The 17,703-nt window shown below is 39.0% G+C and overlaps 1 protein-coding gene across 1 annotated transcript in view; it reads left to right on the top strand.

The window, feature by feature from the left end:
* Nucleotides 1–17,703, top strand: part of Aida (axin interactor, dorsalization associated) — a 37,090-nt gene that overhangs the window by 2,215 nt on the left and 17,172 nt on the right. The window contains exons 2-4 of the mRNA XM_040738586.1: nucleotides 4,808–4,877; nucleotides 12,248–12,301; nucleotides 12,683–12,737. Of these exons, the coding sequence (XP_040594520.1) occupies nucleotides 4,808–4,877; nucleotides 12,248–12,301; nucleotides 12,683–12,737 (179 nt within the window). The remainder of the gene's footprint in view (nucleotides 1–4,807; nucleotides 4,878–12,247; nucleotides 12,302–12,682; nucleotides 12,738–17,703) is intronic.

The raw sequence follows: 17,703 nt of genomic DNA, 5'->3' as shown, positions 1-17,703 counted from the left end.
GGAAAGACTGAAGCCAAGGAGGCCAGTTGGGGACGGTGATAATGATGCACACAACTACTTGGTCACTGGCTGGATATCAAGACTGAAGGGCGAGGTCTAGGATAGTTGGGCAGCCATACTGTCTTCATGGTCACACAGTATATAGAGGGCAATGCTGGTGGCATAGTGTATGTACTTTCACTTTAAGAATACTATGTTTTAGTTTTAAGCTTGTTTCATGTGTATGAGTGTTTTGCCTGGATGTATTTTTGCACCCCACACGTGTGCTTGGTGCCTCTATATGGAGGTCAATGAAAACTAGCAGGATTGAGGTCCCGCCTTCCATGTCTGTCCCAGGGATTGATCCAGGTTGTCAGGCTTGGCAGCTTTACCCACTGAGCTGTCCCGCCCGCCTGTTTGCAGTGTGGTTCTTATATCTGCAAAGTATCAGCCAAGAACTGGTGGAGAGAAAACCTAGTTCTTTGCTAGGTTGGTTGAGACACGCTAATTTCTGTCTATAGTGATAAGGTTCCTGTCAAGTCACTAATGTGCTTGAAGTATATGAAAGACAGTTCCCGAGAGCAGTCCTGTTTCATTTGTAGGAGAAGAAGAGTCTCTAGAGAAATTTTAAAGATTTATTTGCTTTCATGTGAGTTGTGCACTTGTGTGTACAGTAGGCATTCTCATCACGCCACTTTGATGTGGAATCTCCTTCTCTAAGTATATATGGCATACAGTCAGGTAGTCCAGGTGAGAGCAGTTTCTTGGCCATATGGCTAGTTTTGTCACATTGAAGGCAAATTCCATAACCTGTGCTAGGGATGCCTGGCTAGTTATGTGGGTACTGGGGGTCCAGCTCTAGTTGTCAGGATTGGGCAGCAAGTGCTGTGAACTGTGGAACCATGGATCCATGGCCTAGAGAAGAACATTGGACTATTTTCTCACCATTACCCATAACCAACTCTTTCGTTTGTTCATCTGGTTATCCACAGCATGTATCTTTTCCTTCAGTGCGCAGAATCAGGTCTCACTTGTAGGATTCCATTCACAGGAAATTTGGGTTATATATTTAAATATGTGAAACATTAAGAAAAACGGAGTTTTGTCCTTTGTTTGCTTTAAATCCCAGCACTTGAGAGGCAGAGGCAGACAAGTTAGAGCCTAGCATTATCTACACAGCCATTTCCAGGCCAGCCAGGGAAGGCTACATAGTAAGACCCGATCCAAAACGTAAAACTCCACCACCTCCAACAACTAAAACTGTTGAGATATAACTTACACACCACAAAACTGACACATTTTACATGCACCAGCTTGTGCAACTGTCACCACACTGAATTTAGTACATTCCCGTCCCGTCCAAAGGTCCCTTTTGCTCATTTGCATTCACGCCATATTCTTGGTGACTTATTTAACATAATCTAAGATTAACTTAGCATGCCTTATTTTTTTGGTTAGGGAACAAAAATGTTACATTGTGTAGGTGCACCACTTTTCATGTGCCCACTAAACTAGTTATTATTGAACATTGGAATTTTGATTATTATCTGCAATTCTGCCCTAAACATTTGCATGAAATTCTTTTTCAAAATTAAATTTCATTTTTAATTATGTGGAGGGGGGTTGTATACACACATGTGTGTAAGTGTCTGAAGCTGGGAGATCAGAAGTCTGGGTTTCTTGGAGTTGGAATTACAGGCAGTTGTGAGCTGCCTAATATGGGTGTTGGAAACCAGACTCAGGTACTCTGCAAGAGCAGTGTGCACTGCTAACCACTGAGCCATCTCTCCAGCCCATGTAAGCATGCATTTTCATTCCTTCTGAGTATATAGATACCAGTGAGTACAATTGCTGGATCTTATGTTAAATATGTGACTTTTCAAGGAAACCTGTTGAATTACTATCCAGAATAGGGGTAGCATTTCATAGTTCTGCCAGCAATGAGAGGATCCCCTCCCCCCCCCACATAGCTAGCATTTGGTACTGTCTGTCTGTCTAATTACATCCTTCTAGAGGGCATGTAACATACCTCACCATGGTTTTAATTTACATTTCACTAGTGACTAATGGTGTTGAGTGTCTTTTCATGTCTATTTTCCCTCTATAAATCTTTGTGTTACCTTCCAAATCTTTTGTCTCTTTTTAAAGACTGAATTATCTTGCACATTTGAAGTTCTAAAGGTTCTTTATATATTCTGGATGTAAATCCTTTATTTTTGTAATACATCTTCCCAGTCTATTGTCTACGTTTTGTGTGTTGGGTTCTATTTGAATGTAATGTTCTTTCTATTGCTTATTAGTATCTGAACAAGAATTTAAAGCTGTCATTTTTCTTCTGATGATCACCCTGCTTGACCTAATAACCACAATTAGTAAATTATGTGTATATTTATTCAGATTGAGCAACCATGTCACAGTGTGGTGCTCCTAAATTCAAGGGCATATAGTTGATTTATAACGTTATAAACTGCATTTCCAGGAAATGCTCCATGCAGGTCAGCATGAATCCTGAACAAAAACGACCATATTGGTTTTCTCTATACCTTGTCTTGTCTCAGACCATGAAAGTCTGAGAATATTACTTAGGGAGAAAAATATGTTCCCAGTTTTAGGAGAAAATAAGATATGGGTAGAAGCAACTGTTGTAATGGAAGAAAAACAGTGTTCGAGAGCAGGGTTCCAACAGAGAGTGTTGTTGTTAGGGAAAGGGATCATAAAAAAGGGAAAGGGGAGGAGGGAGACCAGCCATCTGGAGACAGGAGCAACAGAAGAGATGAAAGAAGGGAGGAGAGAGCAGAACAGAATGAGGAAGAGAAGGATGGAAGGTGGGCAGGGCCCTTTTAGAAGGGAAGTAGTAAGTGTGCATAGGTGGTGCTCTTAGTGGCTGAAGCTGAGAGCAAATCCTGTCAGAACCCCAAGGGCAGGCCAGAACAGATGCCTGGATACTTACAGCAATTACCAATAATTTTTTTCTCAATGGGTTTATTATTCTGGACTTTTCATATGAATGGAATCATAGTCTTTTAATGTGGCTTCTTTCATTTAGCATAGTATTTTTAAGTTCATATTATAGCATGTTACCTTAATTTCAGTCCTCTTTATGACTGAATAATACTTATTTTATGTGTGTAGGTGTTTTGTCTATGTATATATGTGTAACACATGTGTGCCTGGTGTGCACAGAAGTCTGAAGAGGGTTTTGGACCTCCTGGGACTGGAGTTACAGATGGTTGTAAATTGCCACATGCTGGGAATTGAACCTGGTTTCTCTGCAAGAGCAACCTGTGCTCTTAACTGCTGAGCTATTTTTCCAGCCCTAAGGAAAAATATTTCATTGAATGGGTGTACCACAATTTATTTATTCACTCATTAGTCAATGAGCATTTTAGTTGTTCCTACTTTTCAGTTGTTAATGAGTAATGCATCAGTGTATACAAATATTTCATGTAAACATATATTTTGAGTGTTTTTTATGTATACCTGCTATAAAATTGCTGAGTCTTATAGTAAGTCTGTAGTTAATTACTTGACAAACTATCAAACTTTTCTATATGATTGATACCATTTTCTATTTTTTATCAGCAATATTTGAGGTTCCTGCTTTTTGTTCATCCTCTTAAGCACCTGTTATTTTCTTCCTTTGTTTTATTTTTTTAAATCATAGTCATCTTTGGCTGTGAAGGATTGCTTGTCATTTGGTATGCATTTTCCTAAGACTTAATGATATGAGTCTTTTTATGTTCTTACTGGCTGGATTCACATCTCTCCAGAATCCCCCTCCCCCAGTGTGTGTGTGTGTGTGTGTGTGTGTGTGTGTGTGTGTGTGTGTGTGTGTTTTAAGTGTTGGTCCTTTTTGTTTTGCTATTTAACAAATAGATTTGATCCTTATTGTTGATCTTGGAGTAGAAACATTGATCCAACCTTGAAAACTCTCAGATGGCCTGCTATTTGCATGCATGTGTATAGCACGTATGTGGAGGTCACTGGACAACTTGGGGAAGTTGGTTCCCTCTTTCTACCATGTGGGCTCTGGGGATCAAATTTGGGTCATCAGGCTTGGAGGCAGATACTGAGTCTTCTCACTAGCCCATAGCTGCTTTTTGTTGTTGTTGTTGTTTTTCCTCCGAGACAGGGTTTCTGTGTTGTTTTGGAGGCTGTCCTGGAACTAGCTCTCGTAGACCAGGCTGGTCTCCAAATTCACAGAGATCTGCCTGCTTCTGCCTCCCAGGTGCTGGGATTAAAGGTATGAGCCTATGACCCCCACCACCTCCCACCCTCCCATCTCCTCCATCCCCCCACCCCCGGTATAGCTGCCATTTTTAAATAGGATAATTTGATAATCAGTGATTTCTGTTTATGAATGATGGAATTTTCCCCAAAAACAAGTACCTTCAAAACCAGATTTTGGTATTCACACTTTGTCATGGATGTAATTTGGGCTTGGACTAATCATCAAGTTAATAATTGATAAAGCATCTGTAGGCAGTGCAGCAGTTGGTGCTCAGTGTAGATTCAAAGCTGGATTTGGATAACCACCTCTGGCTGGTTACAGAAGAGTTCATTCATGCCAAGGAGGGCTGGACTCAATGCCCTTGGAGACCTCCCCAGCCCTGGCATTCTGCTTTTACTGTCTTGGCTCAAATTCTGCCCAGTGGTAGGGTGTGAAAAGTAGTGTGGCATATTTAGAGTTTGCTTCTCAGGGTGAGGGAAACTTGGCATTACAACAAAGCATTGTGCTTCACTGTTTTAAACGATTGACCTGTATCGTCTTGCTGCTGTTGAGATAGCTTGCTTGCTTTCAGTTCTAAACAATGTTTTCTTCTTACAGATTAGCAAGACACCTACAGAAGGAGGCCCAGGCTCAACACAATAATTCTGAATTCACAGAAGAGCAAAAGGTACCATAAAACAATCTCTGGTACATCTGATTCCAAATGAAAAGGAGAGTCCTATCTTTTGGGTCTGTTAAGCAACACGCGCACACACACACACACGCACACACACACACACGCTCCCCCGCCCCCTTTCTGTTATGTGTAAATTTTAAAAAAACTGAGTATGGATTATGTTTTTCCTCACAGTAACTGGTCATTTGGAGATGACCTACCATTTATTTATTCAGCCATTCTCACTTTGAGTAAGATGGGGAAACCCAGACTGTACTGGGGAACCAAGGTTATAAATAATTACATTCCACCTCACACTTATTTCTCTCAAAGTAAGCCAGTAATCACCCTCAAACTTCCAAACTATACCCAACCAGATACCAGCAAAGAGGATAAGACCGAAAAGAAAGCAGTGCAGCGATGGTACACCACAAGTCCCAGCACTTGGGAGGCAGAGGCAGGTGCATCTTTGCGTTTGAGGCCAGCCTGGTCTACGATGCCAGTCCTAAGATAGCCAGAGGTACACAGAGGAACCCTGTTTCAGGAGGAAAAAAATTTGACCTTCAAATCTATGAGTAAAACAGAAAATGTTGCAAAAAGTTTCAATGGTGTTCTTTCTCCTTAATTTAGATTTTGTGTGTGTGTGTGTGTCAAGTTGATTCCCCATTAGAGATGTTTGAAAAAAACAAACAAACAAAAAAAGGGGACATTCATTCCTGAAGATTGGGAAAAGGGAGGAAATAACTCCAGATTTTTCCTGACTCAGGGTAGCTATAGTAATAAATTAATTTTTAATCTTTTGAATAGTAAGGAAAATGTTAATGCCCATATTGTACCCCAAATCTCTTAAGACAGAGCTGTGTTAAAAACTGGTGACTTCATTCATTTGTATTAATTTTTTTTTCTGCACAAGGGGAACTAGTGATTTGGGGGGCACAATTGGTTAAGCCTCAGCGAATTTACTTTAGTCCATGAGGTTCTGTTCATTAACTCTTAGTTGTAGGTGTTTAAGACAGAGAAGATCACCAAGATTAGCACGTTCTTGCCCAAGTTAGTATATGCACATCTCAAATATATTTAAGAATCGCTTTTGCTGGTGTTTTGTTGTTTTGTTTTTTGGTATTTTAAATTTTCATGTTGCTACAATTTAAAAAGATTATTTTTGTTTCCTTCCTTGATAACTGTTAATATGCACAGAAAACTAGATTTTCACCATGGAAAATACCACATTGGAGATGAGTGATCTCCTTGAGGAAGAGGGCAAAGCTATAGTCTCCCCTTTCTCTCAGATTGTTAAATCTGCCTTGAGTAACCAGTTAGCATCATAAGATTGAAACAATTTAGGATGTCTAAATTCTGATCAACAGAGTTTTAGTATCTAGGTGCATGAATTAATAGTTAATAAAGTTATAAACATGGAAGGGAAAAAGAAACCTAAGGCATTAAACATTTCAGTGGCCTCATATTTTGCTCAGTAATTTCTTCACTTTAGGTTACTTATTCTTTGTCTCCCAACATCAACCTCAAATATAAAGTGATTTGACTTGCTAAAAATGTATTAAGATCATTAAAAAAGGAAAATAATAAATTAAAAAACGGATCTATCATGATTTTGCTAAAGGAAGCAATTGTAACTTTTCCACCGTTTTCTTTAGCCTGAGACTAAGCCCTCTGAGTATTTGGTAATGCTGTTCACCCTTCAGTTTGTAGCTCTTCCCGCAGTCCGGCCTTTTCTACTTAGATGCTTACAGCACTCAAGATCTTGCACTTGGAAAGACTGGAGGCAGGCTGGCCTGGAGTAGCCACACAGCTCAGGTTCCAGGCCCACATGTCCTTATGAGATTAGGGGTTTGAGTTCTTCAGGACGTTAAAAGATAGTATCCCTAAATCTCTAATAGCTTTACCTGGGAAGTGTCACATTGTTTCCTGGCCACTGGATTTCTGAAATAATTGTTACTTAAAATACTTGCCAATAAGCCTGCTATGACCAGGCAGAACTTGGGCCTGCCTGTCTTGGAATTAGACCCAGTATCTTCATGTTCTACATTATAAATGTAAGTCAAACTGTACACTTCTAAATGTTTAATTTTCTTTAAAAATTCAAGTGAATCTTGCACAATTGTCCATAATAGGCTTATTTGATTGTCACCTTAGCTGAAGTAGTTATCAGAGGCCTTGAGTTATTAATAATAAATGGCTCAAAAATAATGATCTTCCAGATATGGACTAGGGAACATTGGTTCTGAAAAAGTAATCAATATTTTGATCAGAAATATAACTTCTCAGGGCTTCAGCATGCTTATGTAACATTGAATAATTTAAAGAGTTTGCATGTTGTAGTCTTTTAAATTTTATTTGGGTTTGGAACTCTCCCTTGTGGTGTTCATAAGAAAATACTGTGGGGAAATTACTGTTGGACCTGCTGAATCAATTAAGTGCTGTGCATGGCCCATAAACCACAGGAAAAAGCCCAATTATATTTTCTTCAAGAAAATGTGGATTTTTTTTCATTTTATTTGTGGCAAAATTAATTTATGTCTTCTATTTTAATTTTTTATGTTTTTAATGGTTTTACTGTTTTCAGTGTTTTGGTAACAGTGGCAAAGATTCCAATTATATCTGCTATTCAGTAGTTTGTAACCGTCTGAATTTTTTTCCTCACAAGACAGGGTTTCTCTGTGTAGCTGTAGCTGTCCTGGAACTCACTCTGTAGACCAGACTGGCCTTGAACTCAGGGATCCACCTGCCTCTGCCTCCTTAGTTTTGGGATTAAAGACATGCACTACCACCCAACAAAAGAATTTTTAAAAAATCAGTATTTCTACAGTTCTTTTTATTTTCCATCCTGTCCTCCTTTTCCTCCTCCTATTTTTATTTTATTTAGTGTGTGTGTGTGTGTGTGTGTGTGTGTGTGTGTGTGTGTGTGTGTGTGTGTGTGTGTGTGTGTGTGTGTGTGTGTGTGTGTGTGTGTGTGGTTTTCTGAGGCAGGGACTTAGCTTTGTAACCCAAGATGGCCTGTATTCACTTTGCAGCTCTGGCTGGCCTTGAATTTGTTACATTCCTAATGTTGGGATTATAGTGTGAGCCACCACAGGAAGCAGAAAGTTTTTTCAACCTCTTAGTAACCTCTTGAAAGTATTTTATAAGTAAAAGTTTTGTTGGCTCTGAGATTGTTGGCATTTACTCAGAGGATTATTTTAATATAAATGATATGTTTCAAGATAATTTGCATTTTACAATACTAACTCTAAATCTAAAAATCATAAAGCGTGGATAGAAATGTAATAATGAAACCTTTAAGAACTGGTAGGAGTACACAGGAAATTGATGTTAGCACTGAGAGTGAGAGCAGTAGGCCATTGCAGATGCTGCAGTGTAATGAGGCTCAGCGGGAAACTGACCCTACAGACTAGTAGAAAGGTCTTTACAAATCCCAGCCTACCCAGAGAAAACAGCGTATTTTCGATAATCTGAAGAGTCTTATTCCTGGAAGTGAAAAGTGAAGTCTTTTCACACATTAAAAAATCCTAAAACAGAAATAGTAATCTTTCTAAAACATACAACTTAGTAATAGATAGGATGAAAATTCCATATGTATTTATTCTTGATACTCTCATTGATTTCTGGTTTAAAGTAAGCTTATATTTTTTTAATATTTCTTTTACTTCTAAGATTATGATATAATAACATCATTTCCTCCTTCAAACTCAAATCCGTAGCCTCTTTTTTAATTGTTATTGCATGCATATGCGTATATTTATATACATCCATATTCCTAAACATAATGTGCTCGCTCACTATAATGTCACTTATATGTGTGTTTTCAGGGCTGGCCAACTGGTGTGCTCTTCCCTAAGGAAGACGGCCCTTGTATCAGCTCCTGAGTTCCCCCAGTGCTTTGTGGACGGTTGGGGCCTCATTGCCTTCCTCTGTCCACTGTGGCATGTCTGTTGTTTTTGCCTTTGTTCAGCTCATACAGTTTTGGGTTTTTTGATCACTATGTAGTCCTGGTTATCTTGGAACTTACTGTGTGGACCAGGCTGGCCTTGAACTCATGAGATCCTCCTGCCTCTGCCTCCCAAGTGCTGGGATTAAAGGTACGCGGCACTACTACTAGCTGCTTAGTCTTTTTTTTAATTATTATTTTAAAATTTATTTATTATTAGGATGTGTGTATGTCAGAGAACATTCAGGAGCTGAATCTTTCCACCTCATCTCTCAGGTTAGCAGGGTTCCATTGCAAGCCATGTGGCTCTCCAGTGCTTAGTCTTGTTGCACTTGGACTCTGATCTGCTAGACTTGGGTAACTTAATCATTTCTGTGCGTTATCTCAGTAGCAGTACATCATTTTGTCAGCAAGGGCATCTACATGTGTTTAAATTATTGCTACAGCTGAAATGATAGCCTTCCAGTTCATTTTTAATGCTAAGGTTGGGTGTTGTTCCTTAAAAAAGTTATGAATAATACCTTTTGACATTTTGCTATAGTGCAGTGCATTTCTGTATAAAAAGGCTCTTGGTTCTCCAAAAATAAAAGTTTATATTTAAGAGTTTATTAGTAACTCCTAGTTGCTGATCTACATTTTTAATCTTAGGTGTTAAGTGTATGAAATGAAATAGATTTTGTAATGAAGAAGAAAAAGAAGTGAACACTATCATTCCTAAATACTTAGTGTGTTGATACATCTCAGTGCAAATAGAATTCTTTTTTAAAATTTAAAAGACATTTTATTTTGTGTTTGGCTGTTTTGTCTGTATGTGTGTCTATGCACCACTTGCATGTCTGGTGCCCACAGAAGCCAGAAGAGGATGTTGGATCTCTGCAGTTGGAGTTCCAGATGGTTATCAACTGCCAAGTCATTAATGGGCCTTGAATCTGGGTCCTTTGCAAGAGCAACCAGTACTTTTTAGCTGCTGGGCCATCTCTCTAGCCCTTAGAATTTGAAAGAAAAAGAAAAAATATATGTGTAAGAAACTATCTAAATATAGAACTTTCCCTTTTAAATCTTTCTCTTTGCTCTTGGGACTTGAGGCAGGAGAACTGTGTGTCACCTTCTTAAACTCTTTAGTTTTAGAAGTCCTCCTGAGGGGTTGATTCCTTAGCATGTCTTGTCTGGATTGTAGACTCTCATGCTCATGCTTTATATTTGGTGGCTCTGTGTCTTTTGTCACATGGGACATGATCTTATTGAAAGCAGGAACTATTAGTGTCTACTTTATATCTTGCTTTATAAAACATATCTGACTGTAAAATTCCTCACTATTATAGATACTGATTTTGTTTAGTATTACTTATGTATTTAAATAAGCTAAGTTTGCTTCAGTCAGAATTTCATTATTATAGTGTATTTATAATTTAAGGAATTTTCAATCTTTTGGTGAATTTTAGGCTTAGTGGAGAAGAAATAAGAAAGCCCGGAAGAAAGTATGGTATTGAGATTTTTTTTCTTTTTTTTTTTTGGTTTTTCGAGACAGGCTTTCTCTGTATTGTTTTGGAGGCTGCCCTGGACTCATTCTGTAGACTAGGCTGGCCTCGAACTCACAGATATCTGCCTGCCTCTGCCTCCCGAGTGCTGGGATTAAAGGCGTGCGCCACCAACACCCAGCTGGTATTGAGCATTTTTTATTGGCATTCTTTTTGAAATATTTGAATTTATTCTTATTTAATTAATTTACATATTTATTTTTGCGGCAGGTCTCTCTGTGTAGCCCTGGTTGTCCTGAAACTCTATGGAGAGCAGGCTGGCCCAACGCACAGAGATCCAACTGTCTCTGGGATTACCTAAAGCTGGGATTAAAGACATATGCAACCATGCCCAGCTATTTAAATTTAACTGTCAGAGAAAAACATTAAAATTGTACACATTAATGGACAATTCAATCTATTTGTTTATTTTTTAATACATTTATTTTTATTGAGACAGTTTCTCACTGTGTAGCCCTGCCTGTCCTTAAATTTGCTATGTGCACCAGGCTGATCATGAACTCACAGAGATCTCCTGCCTCTGCCCTCCAAGTGCAGGGATTAAAGAAAGTCATGGGTGAGCTAGCGTGCCCTGCTAATAAGAATTTTTTGTTACAATTTAATTAAATAAAACTTGCCATGCTCAAACATTTATTATCTTTGTTGTAGAGACATTCAAATTACCTTTATTTTATTTTATTTTATTTTTTAAAGTGAGGAGCTTTTGTAGCCTAGGCCAGCTTAGGATTTTCTGTGTAGCTGAGGATAACCTTTTCTTGATCATGCCACTCCCTGAGTGCTGGGGTTAGAGGGCTGTGCCCCTGTGCCTGGTTTTAGCCCTGCTGTGCTAGGGACTGAACCCAGGACTTGGTGCATGTCGGGTGAGCACTCGACCAACCACACCACATCCCTTGCCTTTAAAGTTCTTCCTCTGGATTCTTTGATGTGCACTATACATTATTGTCATGCGTTGTCACCCACTGTGTGATAGAACTGCAGACCTTCTTGCTCCTGTCTTACACTAACTTAGCACTCCTTTGTCTGCTTCTCCCTATCCTCCCTTCCTCTGACTCTCCCCAGCCTCTGGTTGCCAGGCTGTTCTCTACTCTGTAGGCACAACTTGTCAATGCTCCAGATGAGCGTGAGCGTGGTCCCCACCTTTCTGTTCCTGACTTACTTTGCTCAGCATGATCCCTAGTCCCATATGATGGCATTTCTTGTCCTGTAGTGTAGATGAGCACATTTGCTTTATTCGTGTGTCAGCCAGTGGATACATAGGGGCTTTCTGATTTGTGGCAACTAAATAGGACTGCAGAAAACAAGAGAATGAAATATCTCTTGAACATACTGATTTTGTGTCCTTTGTACACTGAGGAGTAGGACTGCTGGAGCATATGACAGTGTTCTTCTTTTAATTTTTTAATGACTTTTTTGCATTTTATTTATGTGTGTGGGTATATATGTATGTATGTGCATGTGTATGGATGTATGGGCCACAGCATACATACGGATATCAACGGACAACTTGTAGGTCTTTTCTTTGACCATGTGGGTTCTGGGAATTAAACTCAGGTCATCAGGCTTAGCAGCAAGCACTTGCTGAGCCATCATGCCAGCCTTGGTTTTTAACTTGGGAGTGGGGAGGAATTCCATGTTGGCTTCCATTATCGACTGTATTCATTACGCTTTAAATTATGTTCAGAGTCGCCACCAATGTGGCCTTGATTTAGAATTGGTTGTGGGATGTTATTGTAGGAGAGCACACACTCACCTCCCTCATCTCAAGCCATTGCATCCTGCCTTTTTTTCTCTTGAGTCTGCCAGATGCTACAGAGAAATAAGATTTAGCTTGCTTTTAAAATTTTAGAAACCTCTTATTGTTAAAAAAAATTACCTGATTTTCTTTTATCTCCTTACAGAAAACCATAGGCAAAATTGCCACATGTTTAGAATTGAGAAGTGCAGCATTACAGGTAAGTAGAGGTGTTCTTAACTTTCTAACATGATTGTTCTGCTGAAATAGTAGGCATTCATGCCTAAAGCTGTATCATCTCAGGAGACTTGTACACTTAGGGGAATTCATCAGTAACATGCATACTTACATGATTTAGTTCATATTTTATAAACTATAGAAATCAAAGATATAACTATAATTTTTTTTCTATTACATGTAACCCGAATATTCTGGGAGTGCAAAACAGACAAAACCCAGTTTGGATCTTTTCACTTTCTACCTTGAAAGCAAGAAATAGATTTTGCATTATTTTGAATATTTGGTTTTTACCACTTAGGAGACATAGGGTACAGCAAAATCTTTGTAGTAACAAGATGTAATGTGCGTATTTTAAATTTAGTCCACACAGTCCCAAGAAGAATTTAAACTGGAGGACCTGAAGAAGCTAGAGCCAAGTAAGTTTTATCTTCTGGTACTCTTGTGATCTCTTTTAGGGAAATAGTTCATTGTAGATGTTAACACCATTTAGCATAGACGGTGGTTCTCTCCTAATATCAAGTTATGTAATGCATTTTTAGCCCTTTTTTTAAATTCCTGCAATATTTGTAGTAATTACAACTTGGTGTCTTTATTTTGTTTTGGTGGCTTTAATAAGATTGGTTTCTTTGACAAACATTTGCATCACAGTCTAAGGAAGAATATAAATTATAGTCAGTGGTGCCACTCAGCTTACATGGCATGAAAACTGCAGCCCCCTGTGAGTCATGCTACGAAATACTTCCTTGTTGTGCCTATTTTTTCCTCTTCCTCTAAAACTTTCTGAAGTAAATAATTTCTTCAAATATTTTGGTGGTTAAGATGCTTCGTGAAAGGCCACTGCCACTTTTTTTTTCTTTTTCTTTTTTTGCTGGTTCAGATGAATGTTTTCTTTCTTGAAATGTCTGCAGCATGGGCAGAGGTGAATATAACTGAGTAACCCTTAGCCAATGCCAGCAAGGTAGGATTGCATGGCTTAACATGCTTTTGTAAACAGGGAAGAACAGCTTTAGATGTGGCTGTTAAGGCAGACTCTCAGTAGGGAGTCATACAGTGTGGCATCTTAGACTAGAAAGACTCGAGCTGTGTGGCCACGTTCTCTCACTTCATAGTTGGAGACTGAGGTGACATGATCGGCCCTGCTTCACTGCAGCCCTCAGTAGCTGGTAGGGCCTGATGCAGGCGAGCAGAGTTCACATTAGTGCAGTCCTGTGTTTCTCCACACCGTGGGCAAAAGGTGAAAGAACTGAAGAGATTGCTCATCGCAGCTTCACAAGCCAGTCTCCAGGGCACGCCAGGCTGAGAGGCCTTCACAAGTGGCTGAGGAAGTGGAAATGTGCTTGTGATGGAAGGTCCAGGGTAGAAAGAGGTTTGCAGGGTCTCTGCTAAGCAGGATCAGGGCAGAAAGAGGTTTGCAGGGTCTCTGCTAAGAAGGTCCAGGGCAGAGAGAGGTTTGCAGGGTCTCTGCTAAGCAGGACCAGGGTAGAAAGAGGTTTGCAGGGTCTCTGCTAAGAAGGTCCAGGGCAGAAAGAGGTTTGCAGGGTCTCTGCTAAGCAGGATCAGGTTTCTGTTGTTTTGTTTGGGTTGGTAGAGAGAAGTAGCAAAAACACAGGAACACAGATCTGCTGTAATTCTGGTGGCTTTTCCACAATTGTTAGATGATCATATTTCATCTCTTCACAGCAAGATCCTTCTGCATATGGCAAGAATTATGATGAACGGTGGCATTTTAATAGTTTTACTACTTTTTGTAATGAAGACCATAACCTTTTTTGTTAAAAGAACTGTAATTTTATATTTCTAAGTAGTTCTTACCTATTCTCAGTGAATGTAGAAATGCCGATCAACTAATGTAAAATTTAAACATTTTTTCTAATTACATTTTCTCATTCATTTAAAGTGTATGGTTACTACTTTTTATTGTGTTGACAATGCACCATTACCACAGTCAACTTTGGATGTTTTCATTACCTTACAAAGAAACCCTGTACCCACTAGTGTCACTCATCTTCTCTGTCCAATTCTGACCTTCTCCAGTTATCAGTTCTGGGAAAACACTGGCTTAATTTATCTATAAATTTGCCCATTCTGAACATTTTACGCGAATGGAATCATACATGCTCTTCCATAGCTGGCTTTATGTAAGATATTACAGAGAAAAGCACCTTGATGGCTTTAATTAAAAGATTGTAACTCTGAGGCTGGTGTTCTCAGCCAGGACCACAAGGAAACAAGCAAACAAGGTCACAACTGTAGTCAGGATGCCTGGTGTCTGGGTCTCAGAAAAATCCTTTTTTTTTTTTTCCTTAAATGATAAAAGGTGGAGGAGGAGGATTTTGTCTTCTTACAATTACCATTTTCAGTTAGGATTTTTGTTTATGGTTTGCTTCAAACACAATTTAAGACTTTTACAGAAGCCTGGGGATGTGGCTTGCAGGAACAAGACCCTGCCCTGTAATTGCAGGAGAGGCAGGCAGAAGAAAGGGTAGGGTAGGTGGGGAACCTTATGCTAGGCGGGATAGCCATAAAAATTGTGAACAGTTTAGCACTAGGCATTTATTATCTCTCTATAATCATCCTCTGCTATTCCTCCAGTGTATCAGCTTTGTATCAGCCATAGGACTTGGCATTCAGAGATTTCTCTCAGCTCCTTTTTGCTAATGACAGCTCTGACATTTGTCTGTGACCTTATGTTTCCAAATATCAGGAATGGGTTTGAGATATGTGAGTCCTAAATGTCATAGTTTTCTAGTTCAAATTCGTGAGACGCTATTGATTCATGCCTTAATGGTATATTGCACTAAGATCTTTTTAGTGGCTCTCTGTTTGATCCATGCCTTAGTGGAGTATTACACTAAGATCTTCAGTGGTTTCTGTTCCTCTTGCTTGCTTATTCTTAAAGACTTTTATTTGTGTTTTAAAGAGTTACAGTGGGAATAAAAATATAGTAATATTAAATTTATTTTATTTTGCTTTGTTTTTGTAAGTTGACAAGGCCTTGCTGTGTAGCCCAGGCTTGTCTGAAACTAAGTTCTCCTGTAGTAGCCTCCCAAGTATAGGAATTACAGTAATTTACCATTAACTTCACCTTCATTTTATTACATTTTGAATTTATATAATGCTTTTCATTTTAACTGTTTCCTTCTTAATACTTTAAAAAGTTATTTTACATCTGTCTGTATCTCATCTATCATCAATCATTTGTTTATTATCAATCATCTGTCATCTATCATCTGTCACCTATCTATCATCAGTCATCTACCTATCATCTGTATCTATCTATCATCTGTCATCAATCATTGTCTACCGTCAATCATCTATCATCTATTTATCATCAATCATCTGTCTATATCCATCTATCATCAATCATCTGTCTATCTATCACTATCTGTCTATCATCAATCACCTATCTATTTATTGTAAGGGTGAGCCCACAACACTGTCCATACCCAAAAGGCCGGGACAGGAAAATGGGCACAGGTGGGATATTTAAGGAAAGGAAAAGTAAACGTACTCTCTCTTTGGAAGCCTGCCACACTTCTGATCATACAGTTTGTGTGTAAGTCCTTTCTCTGGTAAATAAATATATTAATTTCCATATTGCGTTGACCTCCCTCATCAATCAATCTATCTTATCTAACTATCATCTATCTATCATCAACCATCTGTCTATATCTATCTATCTTTCTATCTATAAATATATATATTTATCTATCATCTGTCTGTCATCAGTCATCCATCTATCTAGAGAGTAGAGGGCTCAGCGCCTAGGTAGACATCAGAGGATAACTTGCAGGACAGCTTGTTGAAATTGGGTCTCTCCTTTCAATGTATTGAAAGGGATTGGAACTTGGGTCCTTGGGTCTGGCAGCAAGTACCTTTACCCAAAGAACTATTTGTTGGCCCCTTCTCAATACTTTTCAGTGATTTTAATTTTCTGTTGCTTCTGGAAGGAGCATAGATGTATACTGTAACTCAGTAGGACATACTCTGTAATTTTTTTAGTTTATAAAGGTTGGACACTTACGAGTTATTCCTGTCAGAAATACTTTCTGAAACTTAGTGTTTAACTACATTTTAGATGAAATATTCTTAGTCAAGTTTTCCCTTAGTTGTGCCTCTTCTGTGGAAAATTAATGATGTAACTTTCAGTATGATTCACTTTGCTAATGTATTCTTTCCTTCAAAGTTTTTAAATCTCTTGATAGTCCTGTATGAAGTTCATACCTGTGATTGTAGTAATTCTAGTAATCTTTATGTTACCCCTCAGAACATACTGCTTACTCCAGCCTGTCTCCCTTCACCACCAATAATGTTCCTTTCCATTAACCTGTCCTTCCGAGCACCACAGAAGTCACGTTTCCTCAAAACTTTCTGTGTCTTCTTAGCCTTGGCGACCCGCTACCTCCTCTCCGTTATGTGATGTTTTTACATCCTGTCAGAGTGTGCCCTGTATTACTCTCATTTCTCTTTATTCTGTTCTTCAGAGCAGGCACAAACGGCCTTTGACTTTCCTATGCATAGTCTGTGCAGTCACTGTTGATAGTGTAAACTCAGCAAATCTGTGCAATATCCAGTGGATTTGATTGTCTTGAGAGGAAGCCTTCTTCCATAGTTTAAAAAAAGTCCATTCAGAATGAAATTATTTCCCATTTTTGTCTAGCATGAAAGTGGTACGTTGCTAGAAAGATCATATGTTGATACTTCCACATATGTCATTTTTTAGGGCATGAACTGCAAAAGGGTAGCAGGTGCATTCTCCGTGAGTGAGTGATTCTCAGTAGAAGAGAACACCGAGGTATCAGAGTGGTACAAGTACATAAAACTGAATGGTCCTCAGATGTTGGTGTGAGATTGTAAAACACTTAAAAAGTAAGGCATGGAGCTAGCAAGGTGGTTCAGAGTGTAAAGACACTTGCCACCAAGCCTGACCATCTGAGTTCAATTCCCAGGACACACAGTGAAGGAAAGAGCTTACGCCCAAAAGTTGTCCTCTGACCCCCACAATGCATGCACACAAAAACATAAGATGTAATAAGCAAAAGATCAGTGAGTCCTGGCTGATGGAAGCAGGCCACTGTGGGCATTCCTGGAGTTGGTGTGTACTTAGGATCCTGTACATATACCTTCAGAGGCCACAACACAGCCTCACTCTGGTACTGACATTGAGACGGTTGTGAGCCACCCTGAGTGGGTATTTGGAACTGAACTGTGGCTCTCTCAAAGAATAACACATGCTCTTAAACACTGAGGTATCTTTTCACCCCCAAATACTTCCTTTCCAAAGCACTGATACCTGAAAAAAGAAGTTTACAAAAAGCAAAATATTTGCAGTTGTGGAGTCTTAGGGTTTTTACTGCTATGAAGAGACACCATGACCATGGC

The sequence above is a fragment of the Mesocricetus auratus genome, unplaced genomic scaffold, assembly GCF_017639785.1.
Source record: "Mesocricetus auratus isolate SY011 unplaced genomic scaffold, BCM_Maur_2.0 Super-Scaffold_100676, whole genome shotgun sequence".
Lineage (NCBI taxonomy): Eukaryota > Metazoa > Chordata > Mammalia > Rodentia > Cricetidae > Mesocricetus > Mesocricetus auratus.
The sequence above is the reverse complement of the archived record's forward strand: the minus strand, read 5'-3'. Positions and strand labels throughout refer to the sequence as shown.